Source organism: Athene noctua, chromosome Z (assembly GCF_965140245.1).
Source record: "Athene noctua chromosome Z, bAthNoc1.hap1.1, whole genome shotgun sequence".
Taxonomy (NCBI): domain Eukaryota; kingdom Metazoa; phylum Chordata; class Aves; order Strigiformes; family Strigidae; genus Athene; species Athene noctua.
The window spans coordinates 47,273,922-47,300,024 of record NC_134077.1 but is presented as its reverse complement, the minus strand read 5'-3'; the positions used below and the strand labels follow the sequence as shown (position 1 = coordinate 47,300,024).

Here is a 26,103-nt window from a genome sequence, read left to right as displayed (position 1 = left end):
ACTTATTCCTGCCTACACTTGGATTAAGATCAATATTTTATTATTGTAGAATGCTTATACACCCATAGGTGTCTGTGGTGGTTCTTTTAATATCTCTTGCAGAAAGACTCAGGAAGTGTCATACTGCAAGTATAACTTTGTAGATTATCAAAATACACTTCAGAATTTATTAAATTATACTTTACAAATTTCTTTATCAAGGAGGCTTATATCTTCTGTCAATATTTGCAGAATAGAATAAGTTAAACTACAGTTTTAAATAATAGATATGAAAAAATAAAGGTCTATTAATGTATTCCTTTTCTTACTCTTCTGTTGAATATACAGATGCAGGATATGCAGTCTGATACTATTTGAGCTGCACAGTTTTACAGGCACTTGGTGTTTATATTAAGTGCTATTTTGTTTTAAGTTTTTAATTATTATAAAAAGATCTCTATTTTTAAAAATCGCATTTAAATATTCATAGCAAAATATTCTAAATTATGCAATTGAAGAGGAAAAATTTAAAATAACATATCAAGAGTGGCAGTGGAAGACTGGTAAATATGAATCTGAATATATAAATATAATCATAGGTATTCCTCTGATAATAACTTGCTATAGCTTCTGTTCAAGAACCAGTCAGAGTGAAAAGAGCTCATCTTTAGTTACAAACATGTAGATTTTTACCACATAAAGATTTTTTAAATGAAATAAATAAATAAATAAATGAACTATCTTTCTTAACCAAGGAATTCACAACCAATGGGGTTATGGTGAACCTCTTCTTTAATTTACAGATATTAATGAGTGTAACGAGGATCCCAACATCTGTCTCTTTGGCTCTTGTACGAACACTCCAGGAGGTTTCCAGTGCATCTGTCCTACAGGTTTTGTGCTGTCAGATAATGGTCGGAGATGTTTTGGTAAGTTATGATTAAGGAATGCAATAACTTATTCTAACAGATAACAGATACTCTAGAAATGAGTCAAAAGAGACCTCTGCAGGTGCATTCCAAACAGTGCCCTTATGAGGGTTGGAAGGTGTTTTCAAAATAGTATGAAAAATGCAAGCCTAACATTATTCCTCTCAGGGCTAGACGGTTATCATGTAACCAGGTCGGAGGTGCTAGCTCCACATAACTGTATTTTCTCTTTTAGATACTCGCCAGAGCTTCTGTTTCATTAATTTTGAGAATGGGAAATGCTCAGTGCCAAAGGCTTTCAACACCACAAAGGCAAAGTGTTGCTGCAGTAAAATGCCAGGAGAAGGATGGGGTGATCCTTGTGAGCTCTGTCCAAAGGAAGAAGAAGGTACACATCAAGATTTTAAATAAAGCCTTTTTAGGTGTGAGAAAAGGAAGAGCACATTTGTGTTGTACCTTTTGATCATTGGAAGGAGAGCTCTTTTTTCGCATTATCTGTTAATGGCCTTTTCTAGAAGAACCATCTTCAGGTCAACAAAAGAAATAAATAGAAAAAATCACAGAAAAAGAGAAATACTGAGTTGGTTTTGCTCTGTAGAGAAATAAGCTCGTAGCCTCCATCTATAGATCTAACCTGCTTTAGGCAAAAGAGAAGAACAAAATGGGACAGTGCCAAGAATCCCTGAAGTAATTGACAGTTTTCAGTTCTTGCTTTTTTCCAAGTACAGAAACAGGAAAGCACCAAGGATGTGCACATGGAAGCTCAACAAGTTCTAGTGCTAAATCCCTGGACTAGAATGACATTTGCTTCTGGCAAGACAGTGTAATGACCATGATTTAAACAGTTGACAGTTTTGAAAAACTTGATACAGAAGAATTTTGGATGGCTTTAAACATCTGTCACAGTTCTCTCTCTCATTCACTTTTTTTTTTTTTAAAACCATACCTTTACAGTTGCTTTTCAGGACCTGTGTCCATATGGTCATGGAACTATTCCTGGAATTGATGATACACGTGAGGGTAGGTATTCTTTTTCCTGGTAATTAAAAAATATATATTAATATGTAAAACTAGACTCAGATACTATAGTATGTGATGGCTTACTCCCCACAGCCCCAGGTGACAAGAGGCTGACCTTTAATAAATGTGGAGCATTATGATAGTTAAAAGATTACCTTGGAAATTGCATGACTGGAGACAAACAGAATATGGCATCTAGTCTTTTTTAAATGCTTTTTAAAGACTTGATACAGAAATGCATCAGCTAATTGGTTGCTAATATCTTCCTGCTTTTTAGATGTCAATGAATGCCTTGAAAGCCCAGGGATTTGCTCAAATGGTCACTGCATCAATACTGACGGATCATTCCGCTGTGAGTGCCCCATGGGATACAACTTAGATTACACTGGAGTACATTGCATCGGTGTGTCCATATTTCATAAATTCTAAGAATTGTAACACTTCAATTTAAAACACAATTTGAAATGTGCCCCAGTTCTCTACAGTTTGCATGTTTTCATTATGTAGATACTGATGAATGTTCAATTGGCAACCCATGTGGAAACGGTACGTGCACTAACGTGATCGGCAGTTTTGAGTGCAGCTGTCACGATGGATTTGAGCCAGGCCCAATGATGAATTGTGAAGGTAACTTGTCCTCGTAATTCCTTTCCCTTTAGTTTTTTTCTAGTCCTCAGTATTCAAATTACTTTATTAACCAGGCCTTTGATGCTGTAATAACTAGGAGGAAAAAAAGTGGCTCTGCTTGAAATATGTCACTGAAGAGGAAGTCCTGAATTGATTTAAGAGGTATTTTTAGTTTATCACAGGATTTCCCAAACTGCATGTTACATTATTCAGTGGTTTATTGGAAAGGGCAGGGTGAGAAGGAAGTAACTGTTGAGCCCCCAGAATATCCTCATAAACAATGTAGCTAACCATGGAAAAAATGCCTGAATTTACAGAGCATTTTTCATAACGGAGACAGGGCAGTTATGCACTGACCCACTCATTACTCTAACAAGAAAGTTATGCTGAACATAATAAACTTGTCCATCTTGTCCATTATTTCATCCCTCAACATTGAAATTCAGCATACAAGCATTAACAGCTTTCTGCAGTTCACTCCTCTAACACAAGAGCTGAGGATACAGGGAAAATGTGATGTAAACAGGGGGAAGAATCCCTACAGCATGGTTTTAGTACCCGCTTACAGATCTGTTGTCCAAGAATCTGCCTATTACAGTCTTGAATCTGCTTATACTATCTGCCTCCACGGTCTCCTGTGGCAGCAAAATCTGGAATGTCACTACTCTCACTACTTAGAGAATTATTTTTAATGTGTTTTAAACTAATCCAATGTTACGTTTCATTAAGTACTTCTTATTTTTCACAGTGTGGGAATTGTGTTCACCCATTCTGCTCTCATCGGATGCTCATTGGGATGCTTCTTACAAATTTTGTTTTTTATGAACTGTAATTAGTTTGCTTTCTGAAGGAACAATTCTTTTTTTTAGAGTTGGGAAAAAAGCCTGACATCTCTCATCACACAAAAATACATTAAAAAATCATCATCTAATAAAAAATCTGAAATGAACCTGTCCTAACTTGCTGTTCTAAGCTCACGTACTTCCATATTTATTATGCCATTATTTTTAAGCAGGGGGTTTTGTTAAGTTTTCTCTGGCTACTCAAAACCAAACATCCAAAAGTCTCTGGTTTGAATTACTACATTTCTGATACTTTTTAGCTGACAAGAGAGACAGAGGTATAAAGAAACCTTCTTGGTTATTGTTTTAAAACATAGTGGAGAACAATTGAAGAACAATTACTTTGTTCCTTTCTGTTCAGATATAAATGAGTGCGCTCAGAATCCTTTGCTGTGTGCTTTTCGTTGTATCAACACTTACGGTTTCTATGAATGTACATGTCCAGTTGGCTATGAACTAAGAGAAGACCAAAAGATGTGCAAAGGTAATGACTGACGTATAAACTTTTCCCCAACTTCCATCACCCTGCACTGGCCAAAGCATCATCCAAACGTTTCTGTGCATCTTGCATTCATACTCTCAGTGGAATATAGCAAACAGTCAAGTGGATGATGATTTACTCTTTCAGAACTCATGTGAGACCAGTATCCAGTGGTTTTGTTATGAAGTGTACCTGATGGTGGGGATTGAATGAGCCAAGAATGTCACAATGGTGAAGTTCATCTTTAAAATGACAAGATGATACAGCTCACAAAGATTAAGCAACTGCAATTAAGCATAGCACTCATATTTTTTTCTTCGGTGCTTGATAGTTAGGGAAGACTATATGTCCTTTTTCTTGAGAAAGTTCTAGTTTTCTTCAGTAACTGCAGCTACTGGAAGGAAGTTTAAGCACAAAATACATTATTTTTTCCAGATCTAGATGAGTGTGCTGAAGGTCTTCATGACTGCGAATCAAGAGGCATGATGTGCAAGAACTTGATTGGTACTTTCATGTGCATATGTCCTCCTGGAATGACCCGGAGACCTGACGGAGAAGGCTGCATGGGTAAAGCCTAGAAAGGGAGGAAGACACCTACTGAAATACAAACAAGCAAACAACTGAAAAATTATATGTATCTAGTAAACTAGAAAATAGCAATTCATAAAGGACACTTAAGATAGCTAATAATGCCCAACATCTTAAGCTTTCTTTTTCTTTCAAGATTTGACCTTTATCTGAAAGTAATTCTGAGTGACTAATAAGTGTTTCAGAAGAAAAACTCTGGCTTTGATTCTTTTGTTGTACAATAAAATCAGAATGTTTTTCAGACACTTGTTAGATTTAAAAAATGAAGTTTCAAAAAAAAATACCTCAGTTGATGAGCAGGAAGAAAAATTATTGTAAATAAAAGTAACATTTCCTTTAGCATCAATACTGTTTATAAATAATGTGGCAGTTACTTAAAGAATTAAAACTGTAAGATTCTGAAACAACATATAAAAGCCATGAAGAGCAAAAGATGTGGAAACTGCCATAGTTCAAAATAGTTCTCCATCCTGTAAGTAAGCAAACAGCTTTCCTCCACCATTTTCTGATTTTTTTGAGGGGGAAAAATAGCTACATTTTGGCAAATTATACTTTCTTCTTGTACATAAAAAACACCAAGATCATTCCAAAGTTCTCTGTGGATAGAAGTAGCTGAGGCTGTCACTGGCTCAGAGAAAAAAAAAAAATCCATCTCATTTTAAAATACCGTTCCTTCAGCAAGAGAATGACTACTTTCCTTTAGAGATCTTTATGATTTTTTTTTACCAAGAATTATGCCAATTTTGCCAAATAATGCTGCCTTTAAATCAGTTTATGTATTTCTGACGTTTTATTTAAGCATCTGTAATTGCTTACAGATCTGTGCCATTAGCTATGGAAGAAAATACACTAAGATTGTAAACTTTCAGAGAAATGATGTGCGGACTGAAATGTGACTGATTTCAGAAAAGGTCAAACATGTTCAGAGCCTTAATGATTACAGAATGAAAAATTGTTACTCAAATCATGCACGTATTCCAATATTATATAAATGCTGCTTGCCAGGTAAAAGTTCTGATTAGGACTTGCTCTGCTGCAAGGGTTTTCTGCTTCTTGTTATACATTGCAAAGAACATAAAAGGATTAAAGCTTTCATCCTAGCATGCAGTACTTAAGGAATGGAATAGGATAGTGTTATTAGGCAAGACCTTTCCAGGCTTAATCAGTTGTTGATTTTCCACTTCCTGCAAATATTTTGCAAATACTATGCAGACTAATTAATGCATTCTGTGAGTCTGATATATTTTGTTGTAACAATTTTTTTTTTTATTCTATTTTGTAAAGATGAAAATGAATGCCGCACCAAGCCAGGTATCTGTGAAAATGGTCGTTGCATGAACATTATTGGGAGCTATCGATGTGAATGTAATGAAGGATTCCTGTCAAGTCCCTCTGGCATTGAGTGTCTTGGTAAATGCCTCTTCCATATACATTTCACCTTACATTAAAGTATAAAGGATACAGAGTGTAGAATAGGCTTCTGAGTACCTAACAGTTCTGTTATCTATAGAAATTAAATAATGATCCTTATTAATTAAACAATTATCTAATACATAATGATGATAGGAATGACAAGCATCTTGAGTCTAGCAATCAGAGGCCTCACATAGAAGTGTCTAAATTCCAAAGTACATAAATATGGTGCTGAGCAATACCATCCAGACAAAATACAGGTATTTTTAAAAGAGAAGCAGAATTTAGATCAGAAACTGGGATGCAGAGCAAAATTAAGTGTTTGCATATTCAGAAAGCAATCTTAAGCACCACAATACTCCAACTAGGCATCTGAGTTTTCTGTACCTTTAAATCAGACTGTGATTATGAATACAGAATACTAAGATTTCACCCAAAAAATGCAAGAAACATTAAAAAGTTTTTGGGCAGACCTGCACTTTAAATGCTGATGAAGGGGTTTATATTCATCAACCTGTATTTCCTTTTCATTATGTTTAGACTTATTTGTTCTATAAAATTCATTGTTCCCTTTCTAGAAACCAAACAGAACTGCAAAACCTTACTTTTTCGTGCTCATTGTTCAAGTGTAAATACTTCAAAGTTTTTCACAATACTGAAACTGTATTTATTAGTATTATTGCATCAAAAATACTTGTATACTTTTATAGTACCTTATATAGGTACTATAAATCCAGATCCCTGTAAATTGTCATCAGTAGTGTGCTGACTTCATGGCAAAGCAATAACATTGGAAGTGCAGGGAATTTCCTAAGGATTAAGACCAGATGGGAAGAAGATGCCACAGTGTGTTAACCCTAGCCAGTCATTAATGCCAAGGAAAAAACCTGCTTGAGGGTCATTACTGCTTTCTTATATTTAATATATGATTTTCATACTATTTTCTGAAAACTATGCTTTGGGTTAGTTTGCTTGTTGCTGCTTTTCCTTTAGGTTTTTTTAGGTCAGTGGTTACAATGAAAAATCAGTCTGGCAGAAACAAAGTATTTCTTTAGAATTAAAGCACAAATATTAAGTCTTAAATTACATTATTTTAAATATATTGTCCAAACCTTTATATTTTGTTCACATCAAAATTTATTACACATCTCAAATTGGGGACAAAGCATTATATGTTCTTCAAGTCATAATGTGCATAAAGACCTGCACTATCTACCTATCTAGAAGAAATCTTGCAAATGACTATGGCAAACGTCCTGTCTCACACAACTGACACTTTCAATGAGGACAGCTTTGTTTAGTGTAAACAGATATGTTACCTGGCACACAAAGTAAGTTTTGCCTAAAGCCAAAGTTCACATTTTACCTGATTCACATAAGAAACAGATTCTACTTCTCTTACTTGTAAAAGGGAACAGCTGAGTGTTGATACATATACACATTCTAAGGGATCTGAAGGATTTTAAATTTTAGCTTTAAGAGAAAAAAATAAAATCTTTCATTTAAAAACATCAGTGTCTGTCAGACCATAGTTGACAATGTTAATTGTCCATTTAAATTAACAAATAAGACAGGTGACATAGCCTATTTAGAAGATACCATCTCTGCAAAATTTGGAGTTCCCATTAGCACTGGAAGTTGGAATCTCCTTTCCTCAGCTGCCTATTTGGAGGAAACTTGTAGGAGATTAATGACTCTGGAGTTTTGCTTCTTTTTCATGATTGACAGGCGTTAACCAAATGATTTAAAAATTAAGGAAAACAGAATTAGAAAGGAACAGATCAACAGAAAGGTCGTATAAATATTTTTTCCCAACAAAAATAGGAATGCCACTGTAAAAGTACTGAATTTCATAGACCCTTTTAAGTGCTAAGGCATTTGTCATTTAAACTGCATCAGGTTAGATGATCAGACATACTGACCAGTAAAACAAACAAACAAATCAAACTTTAAACCCCACTCCAAGTAAATTTTTCAAATGCAAGCCAAACACAGCCAGCTTAAGTGGAAGCTCAGTTTGGCCCACAGCCTGTTTTACTGTCAAACAAGCTCACCAGATACACACCAGGGCACAACTTCCCTAGAACAAAATTCTCACCCAACTCATGCAGGTACTGAACTTTAGGGACATCTGGTATACACTTGGAATGGCAGCAGATTGTGAGAAGACACAAGGAATCTGAAAGACTAAGTCAAAATAGACTTCACAGACTGGTTGCTAATAATCTTCTAGTGCTTGCGTGTGTTGATAGCGTCAGAATAATACATGAGATGCTTAATGGATCTGACGTTTAGCTCTTACTCTTGATCTCTGTACTTCTTCCTTACAGATAATCGCCAAGGATTTTGCTTTGCTGAAGTTTTACAAACAATGTGTCAGATGGCTTCAAGCAGCCGGAATCTTGTCACTAAATCGGAGTGTTGCTGTGATGGAGGCCGGGGCTGGGGTAACCAGTGTGAGCTCTGTTCGCTTCCTGGAACCACCCAATATAAGAAACTCTGTCCACATGGACCAGGCTATACTACAGATGGAAGAGGTATTAGCAGAGATGAAAAGAGGCAGAAAAGGAGAAAATAATATGCTCACATATTTAAGAAAATGCAGAATTCTCTTTGAAGTTCTTCTGAAGAATTTCCTGTGAAACAACAGAGTTTGATTTTTCAAATGCTGCTGAGAGACCAGAAATTAAAAACACCTTTAAACAGTAGCTGCAACCAGAATACTCAAAGCTGTGTAGAATTTTCAGGGTTAGGATCTAAAACAGGAGGTACCAAACAGTAACTAAAAGGTAGAAATTATCTCAGAGCTTTTGTATACTGAAAATCTGCATACATGGCAAAGGTAACAACAGTTGTTCTAACAACAGTCTCACTGAACGTTTTGCAGTTACTATTCCTGCACAGCAAACAGAAGCTAACATATTTTAAAACTGTGTGGAAAATTTTTGACATCATCTAACTGATCATAAGAAAATTCACTTCTGTGGGTTTTGTATTTTGAGTTAGCAGAACTGGAACCTGAGTACCCAATGAAATAGTAGGAAGGTTTTGATACAAAAAGCAATAATGAAAATTTGAAGGATATTTGACTTTGCATTCAGATACATTTTTAAAGAGAAAGGGAAAACTTCCTATCAGAAACATGAGGAACTGTGCAAAAACAGAACAGAAGAAAAAAGTTGAATTTAAAACTGAAAGATGACATTTATTTTGTGCACAGATATTGAGGAATGTAAGGTCATGCCAAACCTATGTAGAAATGGACAGTGTATTAACACTATGGGCTCCTTCCGATGCTTTTGCAAAGTTGGCTATACTACTGACATAAGCAGCACATCTTGTATTGGTAAGATTCAGTGTCTTAATCATCAGTTATTTTTTTTATTGGTACATAATGACATATCAACCTCTGTAAACCTTTGTATCAAAGCAGCTTTTTCTCTTTATCCTTTATCTCTTTTCTATCTTTCTTTGCCTAATGCACACTTCTATTTTTTTATTTCATTTGGGGAAATCAAGAAGCAAACTGTACTAGCAATATTCCTGCCAGTAGAATGAGTGCTAAAATATGTTTTGGCTGTGTAACCATTTTGACTGACAAACCAGCTCATTACTTCATAGTCTACATCTTCCAACTTTCCTGTTGGTTAACACATATAAGTATACCCAAAAATAAATACTTAGCCCTCAGATGAAAATATTAATGCCACTGTCATTCTAATATATTACTCTTTCAGGACACTCAGTTTGTCACTGTAGTGGCAACTCTATAGAAACTCCATAGCAACACATCCATAGAGAAAGAAATAGGAACAAATGTAAATTGGAGACTTTTTCTACAAACATTTTTCTCTTAAATACAGTCCTGTTTAGAAAACACCCTTCAAAGACAGACAGATAAATCAGTACAACAGATACTTAACATTTTCTTTTTTTAGATCTTGATGAGTGCTCCCAGTCCCCTAAACCATGCAATTTTATCTGCAAGAACTCAGAAGGGAGCTATCAGTGCTCATGTCCTCGGGGCTACATCCTTCAAGAAGATGGAAAGACATGTAAAGGTAAATAAAGCTATACACAGTAACTTTTGATTTTGTTGCACCTTGACTTAAAAGGAAATAGTTTTGAAGTGTGGTCTTTTTATCATGTTAGACTAAATATACCTCTATTTTTTGTTGACTTTCCTTAAGACAACAACATCTCTTACTTTCAGATCTTGATGAATGTCACACCAAACAACACAACTGTCAGTTTCTCTGTGTCAACACCCTTGGAGGTTTCACATGCAAGTGTCCACCTGGTTTTACTCAACATCACACAGCTTGTATTGGTAAAAAACCTTCCATTTTCTTTTCTTATTTTTCTGTAAGAATAACATTCTCAATTCTCATTCATTTATTTTGCTTTGTATAAACAATAATAATACAAAGCAATAACATCAGCAGTCCAGAAAACAGATTTTGAAAAGCAACAATTATAGCTAAAGAAAAATCAGTCTATCCACCATTTGTATTTTCTTGCTTAGTAAAAAGTTGTACGTATTTAATACATGTTATTATATTCTAAGTATAACCACATGGAGACAAAAGGATAAAGTATTAAAATCTGATTTAAAATGTAGTTAAACAAAAACAGACTGCATTTTCTCTTTTAATAGATGCAGATGTCTTTAAATCTTAAGCATATGTATAAATCTTGCCAACTGAAACTATTCTAGCTCACCTAATAGAGAAATGCAGAATTTTTCCACTGTCAGCAGTTAAACACCTGGGTCTTTCACACTTACAACTGAATTACAGCTTGCACTTCCAGTTTATTAATTACTTATAGATCTGTGTGAGTTGTGAGGTCATCTGGTATATAAATATCAAAAGCTAAATTTTCAGAATAAACTGTTGCACTCTGTGGATTTCAACCTCTTTAAGAAATGTAACATGAACATGTCTAAAATCATGCCACAAGCTGTACCAACCTTCTTATCTCTCCTCTGCATTTTTAAGACAACAATGAATGTGGTTCTCAGCCATCGCTTTGTGGATCAAAAGGAATTTGCCAAAACACCCCTGGAAGTTTTACCTGTGAATGTCAAAGGGGATTTTCTCTGGATTCTACTGGATTAAACTGTGAAGGTAACTATCAAAGGTCAAATTTTTTTTATGGTTCAAATCCTTACTTCTAGTAAGGATTTGCACTAGTGAATTCTGTGATGTCAAAAACAGATAAAAGAGAGCACGTGCCATAGTAAAAGTAAACACCAGAAAGAAACAAGAATGCATCTGAGTAATTTTAAGCATAATTGTAAGAACATACTGCCTGAGTAATTTTAACACAAACTAGGATAAAAAGTGACTTTTTAGCTGAACTCTTGAACAACTGTTTCTAAGATGCCATTGCAACTTCGTATGGAATTACACATCTAAAAGTTTGTTTCTTCTTTTCATGTTCACTTTCATATAGTCTAAACAGAATCTCTCTACAATTTTTATTTCAGCTAACTGTAATCATCCACCTGAAGGTCCCTAAGATTAGATTCTAAATTTTATACTTCAAGTCTTCTACCCTATTAGAGATACATATTCAGAAGAGTATTCACTACGATTAAAAATACAAATTATATTGTTGAGATTCATCTCTCTCGGTTGGCCCAAATGGGAGCCCTAGTCAGGAAATCTCTATTTGAGGGCTCCAAACTCTTCAGTGGCCTTAGATATTGAGCGAAGAAGAAGTTAAAAGGCAGTAGTAGGCCATCTGGCTGCTGAGAATTAGAAATGCAGAGGTATACATGCAGAAATTCATGACAGCTCAAAATGTCAGCTACCTTGATACAGCATTTAAAACAGGAATTGATATTTAGAGCTTATTTCTAGAGTAAGTGCAGAATATGTCAGCCAGAAGTTTTAGAAAGCATTATCTTCTGTCATATTGCTCTGTTCTCACAACATAGATACATCCTTATTGTGTGCTTTACCCAGCACCTACAAAACATGCATATCAAAGCATTTACAAGACACATACACAACTGGCACATCAGAACTGCTCTATATGCCATTACTGATAAAATGATACTTTCAGTTCCTAGCATGATGGTTTTCTGCACCTCAAGCTTTGAGACAGCCCAATTCCATTAATTTGTTTCAAACTGTGGACAAATAGAGTGTAACTTAGAATCTGTGATTCATTGCATGATTTTTCATTTTCTACTAGAATTGCATACTGTACCTGACATATTAAGCTGCTTACAATCTACTTATTACAGAAACTATTTCAGATGACAGTTTTTACATTTTGTTTTGGTTTTGTGGCTTTCTCCTCTATTTACACTTAGAGACTTTTTAGATGGCTTTTTCTTTTTAATTGCAAAGGTAAGCACTTATATCCAAATTTGGTATGTATTCCTCATATTAAAACCCTTCAATATGTTCCAGGAGATACCAAGAACTCTTGGTATGATGATTACAATTAGCTGAAAAGCTTAGTTGATTTGAAAACTGAAATAAACAAACATTGAGTTTCTAAACATTACATCAAAGTAACATCATGTGGGATTACCAGGAATAGTGTTCCTTCTCCAAATCTGAGTAATGTAAATGCTCAAAAGCTCGAGTCAGATTATTCATAGAAAGAACTATTAATTGACTCCCAGGCTTTCCAAAAGACCAGCCTGAACTATGCTTCCATCTTAGAACAGTACTCTGTCATAAATACTGGTGTTCAAATAATTATGACCAAACTGAGTAACATTTGGCAACATGTATAATCTTGTGTTCTTTCATGTTCTACTTCTCTCCCCATTGCAAAGATGTGGATGAATGTGATGGAAACCATAGGTGCCAGCATGACTGTCAAAACATCCTGGGTGGATACAGATGTGGATGCCCACAAGGATATATTCAGCATTACCAGTGGAATCAGTGCGTTGGTAAGGAACCAAACAGCACAGAATACATTTAAACAGCAAAGGTGCCATAGTGGTTATACTGTCAGCTAGCCTCCAGGCGAGGACTAGAATGGGCAGGACAAAGGGTATTCAGACCCTTTTTTACCTCTCTTCCCCTTCTTCCATACACTTAGTACTTCAAACATAAGTCAATGACATTAGGTAACAAGAAAACACACTCATCCTACTGAAACTCTGTGTGACAAGGAGTTTTCCTACTAAGACCAAAATTCTGACTCCCTTCTCCTCAGAAAAATCCCCATCTTAGAAAGGTGGAAAGATGTTCACCTGAATTCCCAAAAGCTTCAATGTAAACAACTCTCCTGGGGGGGGGGAAAAAAAAAAAAAAAAAAAAAGACAAAACTAAAAGAAAAAATCTCACTTTTCATCAGTAAGTCCATCATTAGCTATTTGAGAATACGACAGAATAGCATCTATAGTGAACGGGGAGAAAAAATATCAACCATTAAGGATTTCCTACTTCCAAAATGCAGTCTTAAGGCCAACATAAGTTCTTTGGGCTAGGAACAGGGACAAATTAATCAGCTCAGCATTTTTATTGTACATTTATCTCATTCAATCCATGATTTCTTTTCTGTGTTTCATGAACTAAGCTAACTCCCACACCAAATGAATTGTGTGAAAATTTTTTTTAATGGAAACCAATACACATCCAGACAACCCCAGCCTGTATGGTTCATAAGGCACCATATCAACATATTTACTTTTTCAGATTTGCTTTCATGGCTCTCTGTTAATGGTGTCATAATCAGAGGATGGCTGTGAGCACTGCCATACATTCCTTACAGGCTGATCTTGGACATATAAATTATTTTATTACACTCATTTTACATTAAGTAGCACACCAGGCAATTTCTGAAGTCCCAGTCTCCATCATCACTCCTTACTCAGTACTGCTCTACAGCAAAGGAAGCAAAGGATTGGGGTGGGATTGACAGGAACACACAATGAACAACTCCCACACAACTCCCAACCAGCTATACTCTCTGAATATTTTAGTCTTCAAAACAATGTGTCTCTTACCATCCTTGCCTGCAGTTACTAAAACTTGCACTAATTGTATTGGAGAGAAAAACACCTACAGGGAACTAGTACCATGGTAAGATAAATAAAATAAGCAACACATACCACCTATCAAGAGCATGAACAAGCTCATTTTTCACAATATGGCCTGGAACCAAATCAGTCACACTGACTCGGAGAGTCATCTTCTCTGTATCTTAAATCAGCACGCACAAGGTGAAGACAATACTTGCTTTTTCCCTTTCATTTTGGTTGGCTATTTAGATTGTCCTCCCCCTCACAGAGCCTGCAGGTTTCCACTACAAGTACAACTTTGCCCAGGAACAAGTACAAAGCAACTTTCCTCAGGTACAAGTACGAAGTGCCCAGTAACACTATCATGGTTGGAGTATGACTGGAGTTCCAGCTCATTTCTCCTCTGTGGACTTTCTGTGGTAGGAGTGCACCCTTCCAGGTGAAAGAGGACCCCTAAGCAAAACAGGAGACATACCTTGAAGGAAGGGGGACCATTGAGTCAATATAAAGTTAACAGTAACACTGTCCTAAAATACCTTTTCTGCCCAGCTATATGTGTTTGAGACCTTTGCCAATGTACTTTTACTTCAGAAACCAAGTCAAGGATGTAGCAGAGCCCTAGGACCTGAAGATATTCTGATTTGTTAGCTACATTGTGGTTACCTGATGTCTATCAGAGTAGAAGTTACCAATATACTTTTGTTATTTTACTAGATGAAAATGAGTGCTCCAATCCTAATGTGTGTGGCTCTGCTTCTTGCTACAACACACTTGGAAGTTATAAGTGTGCCTGCCCATCTGGATTTTCTTATGACCAATTCTCCAGTGCATGCCATGATGTAAATGAGTGCTCTTCTACCAAGAACCCCTGCAATTACGGTTGTTCCAACACTGAAGGTGGTTATCTTTGTGGCTGTCCACCTGGCTATTACAGAGTTGGACAAGGGTGAGTACCTCCACACAGTCATTCATCAAAGACACATTCAGTAGCCTATAAAAAGGCTGGACCCTAGTCAGACTGAAGAGCAGAGGTGCAAATGAAGGACAGGCTACTAAATCGTTCTTTCTACTACCTTTGCACACAATAACCAGAAGCTAGGAAAAAAGACGTGTCAGTATATGCAGCATGACACTCATTTTAAATCTAGTGTATAAGCAACATTAAATAATCAGCTCTGCTTTCTCCCCCAGTATCAGCACAAGAACACCTTCACAAACCTGCTCAATGAGGACTGTTGCTGCATAAGGATAGGTGCCATTTGTACTGAGATAATTAAGGGGCTTAAGCCACATCGATCAACACAGAACATTAAACGTAAATTAACATTGCTCTGGTACATGACAATGGCAAGATTCAGGGCAGGCTGGTTTTGTTCCATTTCTTTGTAAAACTTGCAAATAAAAATTAGAAAAGCCTGCAGACCTTCAGCCAACAGTTGTATTTCATCCAATATGCCACACTAGTGTGAAGAAAATTAATGCACAGACCTCCTGCTGAGGGAAGGGAAAAGATGGGGATACAGGCACTGTGGTACAAATTACATGCACTCACTTTCCATTTAACAGGACAGTTCATAAAACTGCAAGAAGTAACTAAAACAGATATTTTTATTCAACAGCCACTGTGTCTCAGGGATGGGATTTAACAAAGGCCAGTACCTGCCACTGGATGGAGATGCTGATAAAGAGAATGCTTTGTCCCCTGAAGCATGTTACGAGTGCAAAATCAATGGCTATTCCAAAAAAGACAACAGGAAGAAGAGAAGTGCTAATAACACTGTACGTACCAAGATAAATAAGCCCTATAATATACTTTGAGGTATTTTAAGAGATACCATACTCAACACTATCAATAAATAGACTTTTTTAACAAGCTACATTCAATCATGAAAATCTTCTTTCCCCTGCCTTAGTGGTTTTCACACTTACATCCTATTGGCAGGAACAATGTGACAATCAGAAAGACATCAACAGCTGTGAACAGGTGAAGTTTTTAAAGCTTGTAAAGAATCCTTTGTAGTGCGACGTGGTCTAGTTCCCCAAAATATATTCAGGGAAATAATTTTCCTATAATTACAGACAGCTAGGAAACTGGTCATGTCTGCAATCTGTTCTCTTGGCAGGAGAAGACTAGAGAGCATTTTATGGTCTGGGACAGCTAAACAGATCTTGCAGATCATTTTAATCTGTCTGCTCCATGGTTGCTCACAATTGTGGGGGATTCGAGTCCATGACCTAGCTGATATTCTTAAGTCCCATATATGCAGAATTGCTAAGGGTATTAGAGAATTACACTTCAGATTTAATTTTTTTTTCTTACTGCATTTTGTAGGCTCATAGAAAGGACAGCCCTACTATTTACACCTTTTAGATTCTTTTTTTCCGGAAGTTAGAAGAGTATACATGTATATCTGATATCTGCATTCTCTGTATGATAGGATATTGTCTTGTAGCATTATTGTCTTGAAATCTGCAGTAATGGGAAACTGACTCAATTTAGATGTGGGGACACACACAGATTTTCCATCAGTAACACAAGAGCTGTGTAATGCAAACCATCAACAAAAACGGTAAGGTGTGCTAGCCACACATATTACATTGAAAGAATGGAGAAACAAGTCTCCTTTCTAAATGGGAAAGGACATAGAACAATCACAAAGCTCCAGCCTTAATACATGCTACTTTGCATTGTGCCATCAAAGCCAGTTCTTGTATTGGCATTTTCTAAAGAAGCCAGTAATCCTATAATTTCTGGTTTAAAGAATATAGTGTTGGCACTTAAAATCTAAATGTTTGATTTCCCCACACACATCCACACTTCCCACAAACATCTTTTTTCTCTCCTTACTACCACTCCCATTGGACCTGTTCCAGTCTGAATCCTGTGGTCAACCCACCACAGGAATACATAGATGTTTTGAAAACTCTGTTGCACAGTTAATTTCATATGTAGTTCATAACGGTTACACCTTGTTACTATGTTTTTTAATAGCATTAATCTTTTCAGTTTCTAGTATTAGAACTACCTGAGCAGTAAAAGTGAAAGGTTTCACAACCATAAAACTATGTGAAAAAGTAGTCTTGTCACTAATGCCATCTATGGGGTGCAGTAGTTGCACTACAAACACTAGTACTTGCTCCTGTCCACAAATTTTCCTTGTTTTCACCATGTGTTTTTAATCACATTACATATTAGTAACACATATGTACTCACATGTTGGAATTCCCCCAAAGAGAGAAATCCTCTGTTATCTTTACAAGCATGAAAAAGATCTTGACCCGGAGGCTAGGTACGTCACTTGGTGTCACGTTTCCTAAAGAAGACTACAGCCTGTGTATTTTTGTAGAAGCACTGTCAAAAGCTGTTGCTTGTTAGACAGCTTTCCTAGTAATACACTTATTCTCACTCCCCTGCCACAAGTGTGCTCACAGCTAACACCTCTGAACAGATTTACACCTGCAGCGTAACTATACTGAAGGTCAAATTAAAAAAGAAGACATGACTGATTTGTCAGAACAATGCTGGGACTTTTATCCACACTCCTTTCAGTGGTCCAAATAGGATGTAATTGCACAACATGACATGCTAGCCCTTTCTGTAGAAGGCTAACAGTACAGTAGTTCTTTCATTACTTCTGTTTCCTTTATAACCACTGTACTTCCTTATCACCAAATGCTGTGAGAAGTTTCATGACATTCTCCTACAGTGTTGTGGTATGTGTTTCTGTAATGTTCCCCACTGAAGTTGATCATAAGAACAAGACCGTGCCTTATGTACAAGTCTTTATTGCAGTAGTAAACACAGCTCTTCTTAACATGGACGTTTTGCAAGCATGAAGTTAAACAGATTCTGCAAAGAATCTGAAATCTGAGCCCCCCTCCATAGATCTGATGCTGTAGCTTTAATTACCCTGTTAAGCCTGTGTGAGAAGCCTTTAAGATTTACAGTGTATACAGAATCAAGCACTTCTCCCAGGTGGAAGGGATTTACAATTGCTTCTTTCATAGCTAGATTTTCACAAATGCAGAAACTGTTAATAATCACGTATTATTCTCTCAATGCAAGTGAATAACTGTTTCTCTCCTACTCTAAACATCTTTCCTCTTTTATTTCAGATCGAGCAGATTAGCTTGGAAAGTCTAGACATGGATAGTCCTTTGAAGATGAGAGTCAACATTTCCAGGCTTGACAACAAGGAGCACATCCTAGAACTCCTGCCAGCCATTGAGCCCCTTACCAACCATGTGCGCTACATCATCTCACATGGCAATGATGAGGGCATCTTTCGAATCCATCAAAGGGATGGACTGAGTTATTTGCACACAGTTAAGAAAAAGTCAGTGCCTGGAACTCACACACTGGAAATCACTAGCATTCCTCTATATAAGAAAAAGGAGCTAAAGAAACTGGAAGACAGCAATGAGGACAACTACCTCCTAGGAGAGCTCGGGGAAGCTCTCAGAATGAGGCTGTGGATAGACCTCTACTAGCCATCTTCAAGACTGAGTCCAGTTCTTCAGTCACTTCTATTCACCTATCTACCCACCTGAGCATATCGCTTTTAAAAGGCTTTGAAACAGTCACTGACTTTTGGGGGAGGAAGCGAAAGGGGAAGACCTCTTTCCTTCCATCCTGCCAAGACTGCAGAACCACCCTTGCAGGAGGGTAACATAAATCTGCCACCGCCAAAACTTTGATCACAATGGTGTTCATGGTTACTGTATCTTTTATATAACCTCAATTTAAAGTATATTAAAACAATAAAGTTCAAGAAGTCATCATATGGCACTAAAATGGCACAGAAATGTGAGCTGTTGTTTTCCTGTTAGCAGTCTGTAACACTTCGGGTATTTTGCTATAGTTCCTAATTAAAAAAAAATAAATATAAAAGTTTATTTATTTTTAATGCATTAATATATGGAGAAAATAACAAATTATGTAAACAAAAAGGGAAACATGCTTGTTTTTCTTTAGATTTATAAATTTGAGCTATAACATTTTAGAAGTACTTTCTTAATTAAAAAAAAAAAAAAAAAAAAGATTTGAAAGATGTTTCCTTTTGTATTTGGGCTGGTCATCCAAATAGCATACAACTAATTTTAAAACGTATCAGAGCTGAAAGAGCACTGTAGCACGTCTTCTGGATATTCCAAAGTGCTCTTGCAAAACTTTGAGTATTCAAAAAAATAAAAAAAGGTAGTCTTAAAGGACAAGAATTACAATATCAGTCTCTGCAGCAATCATATTTCACAGCAGCTCAATAGGATTGCATTCTGAATCAGCCACATCAAATAATGGAAGAAGAGGCACAACTGCTGTAGCAAAATACCTTGACTGCTTTTAATACCATTGGAATTGCAGAACCAAACTGTACTGTACTTCCTTCCAATAACCTCAAGGAACCACACATGCAACCACACCTCATTCTCAGAAAAGGTGCTCTACAGACTTGCATTAATGTAGGCAGCTGAAGAAAATGTCTCTCTGAAGGGAGCACGTGATGTTCCATACTGTTTGGTGCTGGCTTGAATTAATGGTGCATTTACTAAACACTGAGAGCTGTATCAGGACTGCCATTTGTGCAAAATAATTATGCAGCGCAGACAAGGAAAATGTGTATTTGAAATCCATTTGTTAGAAGTTTCATTAATACTGTAGTTATACACCGTACGCCTCATTTTATCATAGCTTATTTTGTAAGAAAGATGTTTGTACAATGAGCTGACATTTAGTTTACTTTAGTAATGTTTTTTAGAATGTTGTACCATTATGTGTTAAGTGTATGTCTCAATGGTGCTTTTTTTGACAGCTGGTGCCTGTAACTAGTCATGTAATGGAATCTCGTACGTGAAAATAGCCAGTGCACACGCTGAGTCCAGGACTGTTTCAGTCACATATCAGTGCTGACCAAAGGTTATACCAAGTTATACTCAGTGATTTTTCTTTTCTTTTCTTTTGTTGAGTTTGGGGATTTTGAAAAGAAAAAGAAACTGTACATTTTTATTCAAATGTTTGTAATTAACGAAAGTTTTCTTTGAAGGTCTGTATCAGTAAAACATCACTTTTCTTGCAATAAAGCTTATTTTGGGTAGTTTTTTTCTTTGAAATGTCTGTGTTCTTTACAAAAAATAAACATCTAATTGTAAATCTGAAGTATTTCAGAAAAGAAAAAGGAACTGATATGGGACAAACTCCTCCTCACTGACATTTAAGTTATACAACATTTTCTGACTTAGTCGCTCTATCATGACAGAGCTGAAACACGGAATTAAACTGTCGTCAGAGTTAAAACTCTACCTCAGCCCTCTCAAAATCTGTCATACATTAGGTTCAAGTGGGTGGCCTTGCAGAAGGTTTTGCTTATCTGTGTAACAAGGGCTGAAGGATCATCACAATTTAAGTTTGATAAGTTATCTCTAAAAAAACCCAAAAACTTCTACATTCAAGAATAGGAGTGTAAAACTTCCGTCCTACCCGAATAGCAAAAATCAGGTAAGAGCATCTGCTTGCTGGCAGTCCCTTCCTTTAGTACCCTTCATTAAGTAACAGTCAAACCCAACAGTGCAAAAAATGTTTTTTCTTAGAGTATGCAAGTTTTCCGCAAAGACCTCATTACATAAGCCATTCTTTTTATTCCATTCAGAGTTAAACTGGTGATTGTTTTTAATAGCCTATACCGACTCTATGCTTTTGTCACAGCAATAATAGCCAGAGAAAGGGAAATCGGACACATTGGGTTAAGCACTCGATTAAGATGCAAAATGCTTGTTTTAGATGTACTCTTTAGTTTCTGAATATGAGACTTAAGAGAGTCTGCACCAGCAGAATTAGCCCTACATGTTCTATTTCTGTTCTTCTGGAGGAGTGGCATTTCACAAGTTACTTGCATTAAATGCCAAGTTGCAGGTCGAAGGTTCTTACTGGATGCAATAACAATGAGTTTCCCTAATGTTTGAAAACTTTTTTCAGCATAAAATTGTTCTTTCCCTTGCTTTCAAAGATCCAAGTAAACATACTTCTCCTGCTACCCTGCTGTCCCTCTCCTTTCCCCTGCAATATTCATAAAGTAATAAAAGAAATGCAAGTTTTTAAAGGAATCACACACTTACAGAACATCATCAGGAATTACTGCATTTCATAATTACTGATTTATTTGATGAGAGTTATTTGCCTTGGGTATTCCTTGAAACCTACATATGTATTCAGATTTATCTGACATTTAATAGTGCACCAATTTAAAGACAACATGAAATTGCCTAAAACCAGACTTACTTGACATTACCTTCAGATACAATTGTGCAAGGTTCATTGTGATTCAAAGATGCTTCTGGGTAAAATGACTGGCGTCCACAGAAATAAAAAGACTTCTAGAGGTCTGATAAATACATCCAGTACAGCACTGACTTAAGATTTAACAACTCTAACAGCTAATTTCCAAGAAGGATACTCTCTGTCCAAAACAGGAGCTTTCCAGGAAACACTTACTGCCAGAAAAAAAAAAAAAAAAAAACAAAACAACAACAAAAAAAAAACACCACCAACAGACTGAACCCAGTACAATATTATCCTTTGTTGCCAATTCTGAAAAAAAGGAGAGAAAATTGTAGCAACACTCTCACTAATGACTCCTCTAAGCTACAAGTTCTGGAGAATTTCATTGGAGAGATTATTTGTATTGTGCTATGCGCACATGCCTTTTTTCCTAAGCAAGAAACTCATCAGATAACACCTGTGTTAGCTAATCATACAGTAAGTACAAAGCACAAAAAATACCTTATACCCTTACTAGAAAGCCAGTGCTATTCTCTACCATCTTAAAAGGCACAAGACAGTTGTGCACAAAAACCAGAAAGAAAGTCACTCCCAGCTTCAAATAAAGATGAACAAATATCTTGGATTAAAAATAAAGCCAAAACAAACCCGAAACAGAGACACTTCCTTTCCACCCAACCTATGATAGTATGTATCTGTATACTCATTTCTCCACACTCTACCCTTTAATATCTTCTAGCCTTCTAACTTCTAAACATTTAATGAGAAAGCTGACTGAACAGAAAGACTAGTGTTCAGGAAAGGTACAAAAATCCAAAATCTCTTGCTGAAAGTAAAATGAAAGTTGTCTTGCTGTTTAAGAGAGGCTGCAGTATAAATCTCAGCAACTTGAAGCAAGACCATAGTGAGTAAAGGTAACATCCAAGATAGGCCTAGGCAGTGGGGACTTCACCAGTACACTCTAGCTATTCTAGCAAGTCTATGACACTTCCTCACTATAGTAATTTTAAACCATGTATAATTAACTGATAACCTAAAATTTCTTTTTGAGGGAAGTCTTTCAGTTCTTTCCAGCTTTACCACAAGGACTTAAGTCCCTCAGCTCTAGATCTAAACATGTAACTTCCTGGCATGCCAGCACTAAAATTCAGTGTGATTTACTATAGCCACATAATGTTACCAGGCCCATCAAAGACTGCATGCCTCCTTTTCTGCCCTCAAATGCTCCAGACTGACCTCTATGTATGCATTGCAAGTGTGTCCAGACTTTTCAGGGCTCATCCTTCCCCAAGCATGGCTCAAATTCAACAGCCAAGGGAGCGTTGCTGAAAGTATTGCTGAGTCTAAACATCCAGTAATTATTTCTGGGCACATGATGTCCTTTCTTCATAGCCACACTTAATCTAACCAGCAGTAATACTACAGCAATTCAAACACCCAGTTATTTCATGTTCCTTCTCTAACTGGATGGGCCTGTAACAGCTTTTAATCAGCCAGGCTCTTCAGTCAGCATTCTAGAATGGACTATTTTTCTATGGGCTTTTATTAGACTGACTTGGCATCAACTTTGATGTAATGGATGTGGTCTGCAGACCGACAACTGAACAATCTGCCTTTGTGCTAAACCCACAGAAGAATTCAGAAGTAGCAACACGCTGCAAAACTAAACACAGGAAAAACCTCACTTCCTTGTGCATCCTAATTCTTCCCACGTGTTATAATGAAGCCTAAGCACCTAAACTAACCATATCTTAAATCCAAGAAAAGGGCTGAATTTATAAACTTTATTCTGAAGGGATGGATCAAGATTCACAGCTCTACATTCACACTTAAAGCAGGAGAGCAGGAAAACATGAGAGGGCAGAAGTACAACATTTTATACCTAAACCAAAATCCTAGTCCCTGGTGCAACTGCTTATGTATTTGACACAAAATTTCTGTAACAGAGATAGGAAGTAAATTCTTTGCTCCCACAGCCTTACAGAACTGATGAAGGAGGTGGTCTCACGCAACCTGTGAAGCTTGTTCCAAGAATGCCAACTGTATGTGATCATGTGCCATCACAGAAATGCTTAACCTGTGTATCTGGACATGAATTTAATACAAGCAAGGCCTCCTCACTGCTTGGGCTTGTCAAGAATGAGATGTTTTTACCCACGGCCAAAACCAAATCTTGAGATACAAGGAACACCAACAGCTGGTAGCGTGCCATCATTTAGATGCCTTGAAAAGTACTTGTTACCCAAACAGGGATTTTGAGGTTTAAAATTCTGAACTCCAAGGCCAAAGCAGGAGCTCAGCAGCACTTCCATTCATCAAAGTGTATCTATATTGTACTACAGTATGCCCTAAACAGAAGTGCTCAGAGCTAGCTCAATCTAGCTAACATTAGAAACCACTGCTGCAAATGACACCATGAAGAAATTATGAAAAAGGGACAGAGTGAACAGTACCCATAATGAATGAGAAACTCTTCCTCAAGGGTCTGAACTCCAGTTCAGTCATATGAATAATAACTGAATATGCTGAGGCACTAAAACTGGGAAGCATACATAGGTCTATAGTAACTTAAGGAAACAATACCCTTATATTTAAAAGTATAACCATTCTCACTGTTTTACCAGAAGTATTAAAGTACAGGGAAAGCTAAGGCTGTCAAAGTCCAGACAAGAAAACTGCTAGATTGGAGCACCAGGTTGCTACTGCATCTGAACCAGGAAAAAAAAAAGAGAGAGAACAATATTGTAGCAGTTTTCTGGTGCACAGTACATTTTAAAATCCTATGTCTAAAGATGTTCCTACATAAAGTAAATCTGAAATACTTTTATTAATTTTCCATTAACAGTAACATGTCATCTATCTTTTTACTGCTGACAGTATTCCATTACTGCCATTTTATCCAATTCTGGTATTTTTATGCTGCTTATATACTTATAGAAATATCTGATATTTCTATATTTCATCCTATAGCAATTCTTGCCCAGTGTAGACTCAACAAATCCTGTCAGTTGCCACTAAGATTTGCCCTGGGGCAAGACTCCAAAAAAGCTGCTAAAAAAAATAATTCCAAAACAAGGAAGACACAAATGCAGATGGCCATACAGAGACTCCACTGCAGTGAACTACTGTCTGCTGCAACAGAATTTTGGAAAGATTCTGAATTTTAGGCCAGATCACCAAACCAACAGCTGAATACCAGGTAGTGTTCTCAAGGCCTGGCTTGTGGTTTGAAGCCAAAGAATACATACGCATTCAAGAAGACAGGACCCCAATCCCAGTATATTTATTTAGCAAAAATAATGCATTATATATCTAAGTGATGCAAATGCAAGGTCCTAAACATGGATCTCTGAACTTTGTAAAATAATGGCCATATCTCTAGGTCTTGCTGTTCTCATGGAAGTTCATTGCTCTTCTCTCTACCCTATGCTTTTAGACTCGCACTCATCGCTGAGAAACAAAAAAGAAAGGGGGGATGGGACTGTCAAATAACCACCGGGCCATAACTTTCAAGTCTACACTCAATTTTTTTGAAAAACATTAGTTTTAAGATAAAAATCAAAACAGAGATCGTATCACCAAAAGGCACAAGTTTCATTGCTGGTTTGTCTGTTTCAGAAAAATTGTCTAGCAGAAGGCTGAAAGTAGGCAAGAAATATCTGACTAAAGAGTTACCAATTCAATAGAACGCCTGCAAAGTATTTCACACCGAAGTTTAAAAGGTAATTGCACTGCTCCCCCTCGTTCATATAACATTTGTGAAAGCCATAAATTCTTAAAAATCAGTAATAAAGGCAATTATGAGCACATGAGATATAGGAAACTGAGAACATTTGAGCAGTACGGCTCCCACACAACACTGACAGGCACAAATCTATGGCTTGACTGAGTCACCTGTAAACAGTTTAACTTTAATGAGGAAAACTTGTTTAGTACAAATATAACACATCTGGTATGCTATAGAGATAGGAAGTTTACATCACTATTTTGCACATGTATTTTTACCTGGGTGTATGCATGATTAAACTGTGATGAACTGATCAAACTTGGGAATTTTCAGATGAACTGTGGCAAAACCGAACTCCTACCTCCTCCAAACTGACTTTTAATATCATATAAACTTCATATTATATACTTAACGCAGCACCAGTCTCACTCTCAAACCTACTGACTCAGCACTGCCTAATGCATAGCCCTAGCCTGCTCCTGCATCCTCAACATCCAAGCTACACTTGTTTCCATGTCCTAGTTTTATGGGCAACCACAATCTTCAGCTTCAGTACTGGAGCAAAGTCTGCAGTCCCACACTATCTGGCAGTCACAGAGTTCCTTTCTTTTTTCATCTAAATTACTCATAAATTATTCAAACACCAACTTAACAATTTCAGTGTTACATTTTTGAAGACCGTTATACTGTAAAATGACTGCTATTATTTGTCACAGTGTTGATGGATGCCTTATTTTCCTGGCATTGATTCAAATACACAGCTGAAGAACCTAATTTATTCATTCATGAGTTTGCTGCAGTCTTTGTTTTCCCCGAGTGTTTCAGATAAGGTCACTGCACATATTAAGATTACTTCTTTCAAGGAAGACTTTGTTTAAATAAAAATTTGTTCACCTGGATAGTCAAACTATGATAGCAAATCAACTAATAAATCTGTAGGAAAATTCTAGTTCTACTAACAGTATCATCCTGTCATTTTTGTGAAAACAAGCGCATTCATACGATCTTCAGTTAAATTTTCAGATTATTTCAGTCAAACTTTGATCATTTTTCAATAAGTATACAAGAGCCACAAAGTTTCAGTTTCTTCAGAAAACATGCAGTCACACAGGTGAGACAAAGTCTCGGCTTCCATACAACTTGAAATATGATAAGCACCACATGTCCTATTCCAGTGTTGGGCTTCGTATCTTCAACTCAAAGAATTCTTAACATGTAAAGGTGAATC

The 26,103-nt window shown here is 36.6% G+C and overlaps 1 protein-coding gene across 1 annotated transcript in view; it reads left to right on the top strand.

Moving 5' to 3' along the window:
* FBN2 (fibrillin 2) overlaps nucleotides 1–18,366 on the top strand; it is a 167,066-nt gene extending 148,700 nt beyond the window's left edge. Inside the window, exons 49-65 of the mRNA XM_074931320.1 lie at nucleotides 783–908; nucleotides 1,144–1,296; nucleotides 1,863–1,928; nucleotides 2,206–2,331; nucleotides 2,436–2,555; nucleotides 3,759–3,881; nucleotides 4,314–4,445; nucleotides 5,751–5,876; nucleotides 8,210–8,416; nucleotides 9,100–9,225; nucleotides 9,818–9,940; nucleotides 10,093–10,209; nucleotides 10,880–11,008; nucleotides 12,679–12,798; nucleotides 14,590–14,821; nucleotides 15,495–15,654; nucleotides 17,992–18,366. Of these exons, the coding sequence (XP_074787421.1) occupies nucleotides 783–908; nucleotides 1,144–1,296; nucleotides 1,863–1,928; nucleotides 2,206–2,331; nucleotides 2,436–2,555; nucleotides 3,759–3,881; nucleotides 4,314–4,445; nucleotides 5,751–5,876; nucleotides 8,210–8,416; nucleotides 9,100–9,225; nucleotides 9,818–9,940; nucleotides 10,093–10,209; nucleotides 10,880–11,008; nucleotides 12,679–12,798; nucleotides 14,590–14,821; nucleotides 15,495–15,654; nucleotides 17,992–18,366 (2,561 nt within the window). The remainder of the gene's footprint in view (nucleotides 1–782; nucleotides 909–1,143; nucleotides 1,297–1,862; nucleotides 1,929–2,205; nucleotides 2,332–2,435; nucleotides 2,556–3,758; nucleotides 3,882–4,313; nucleotides 4,446–5,750; nucleotides 5,877–8,209; nucleotides 8,417–9,099; nucleotides 9,226–9,817; nucleotides 9,941–10,092; nucleotides 10,210–10,879; nucleotides 11,009–12,678; nucleotides 12,799–14,589; nucleotides 14,822–15,494; nucleotides 15,655–17,991) is intronic.
* Nucleotides 18,367–26,103: the final 7,737 nt, after the last annotated feature.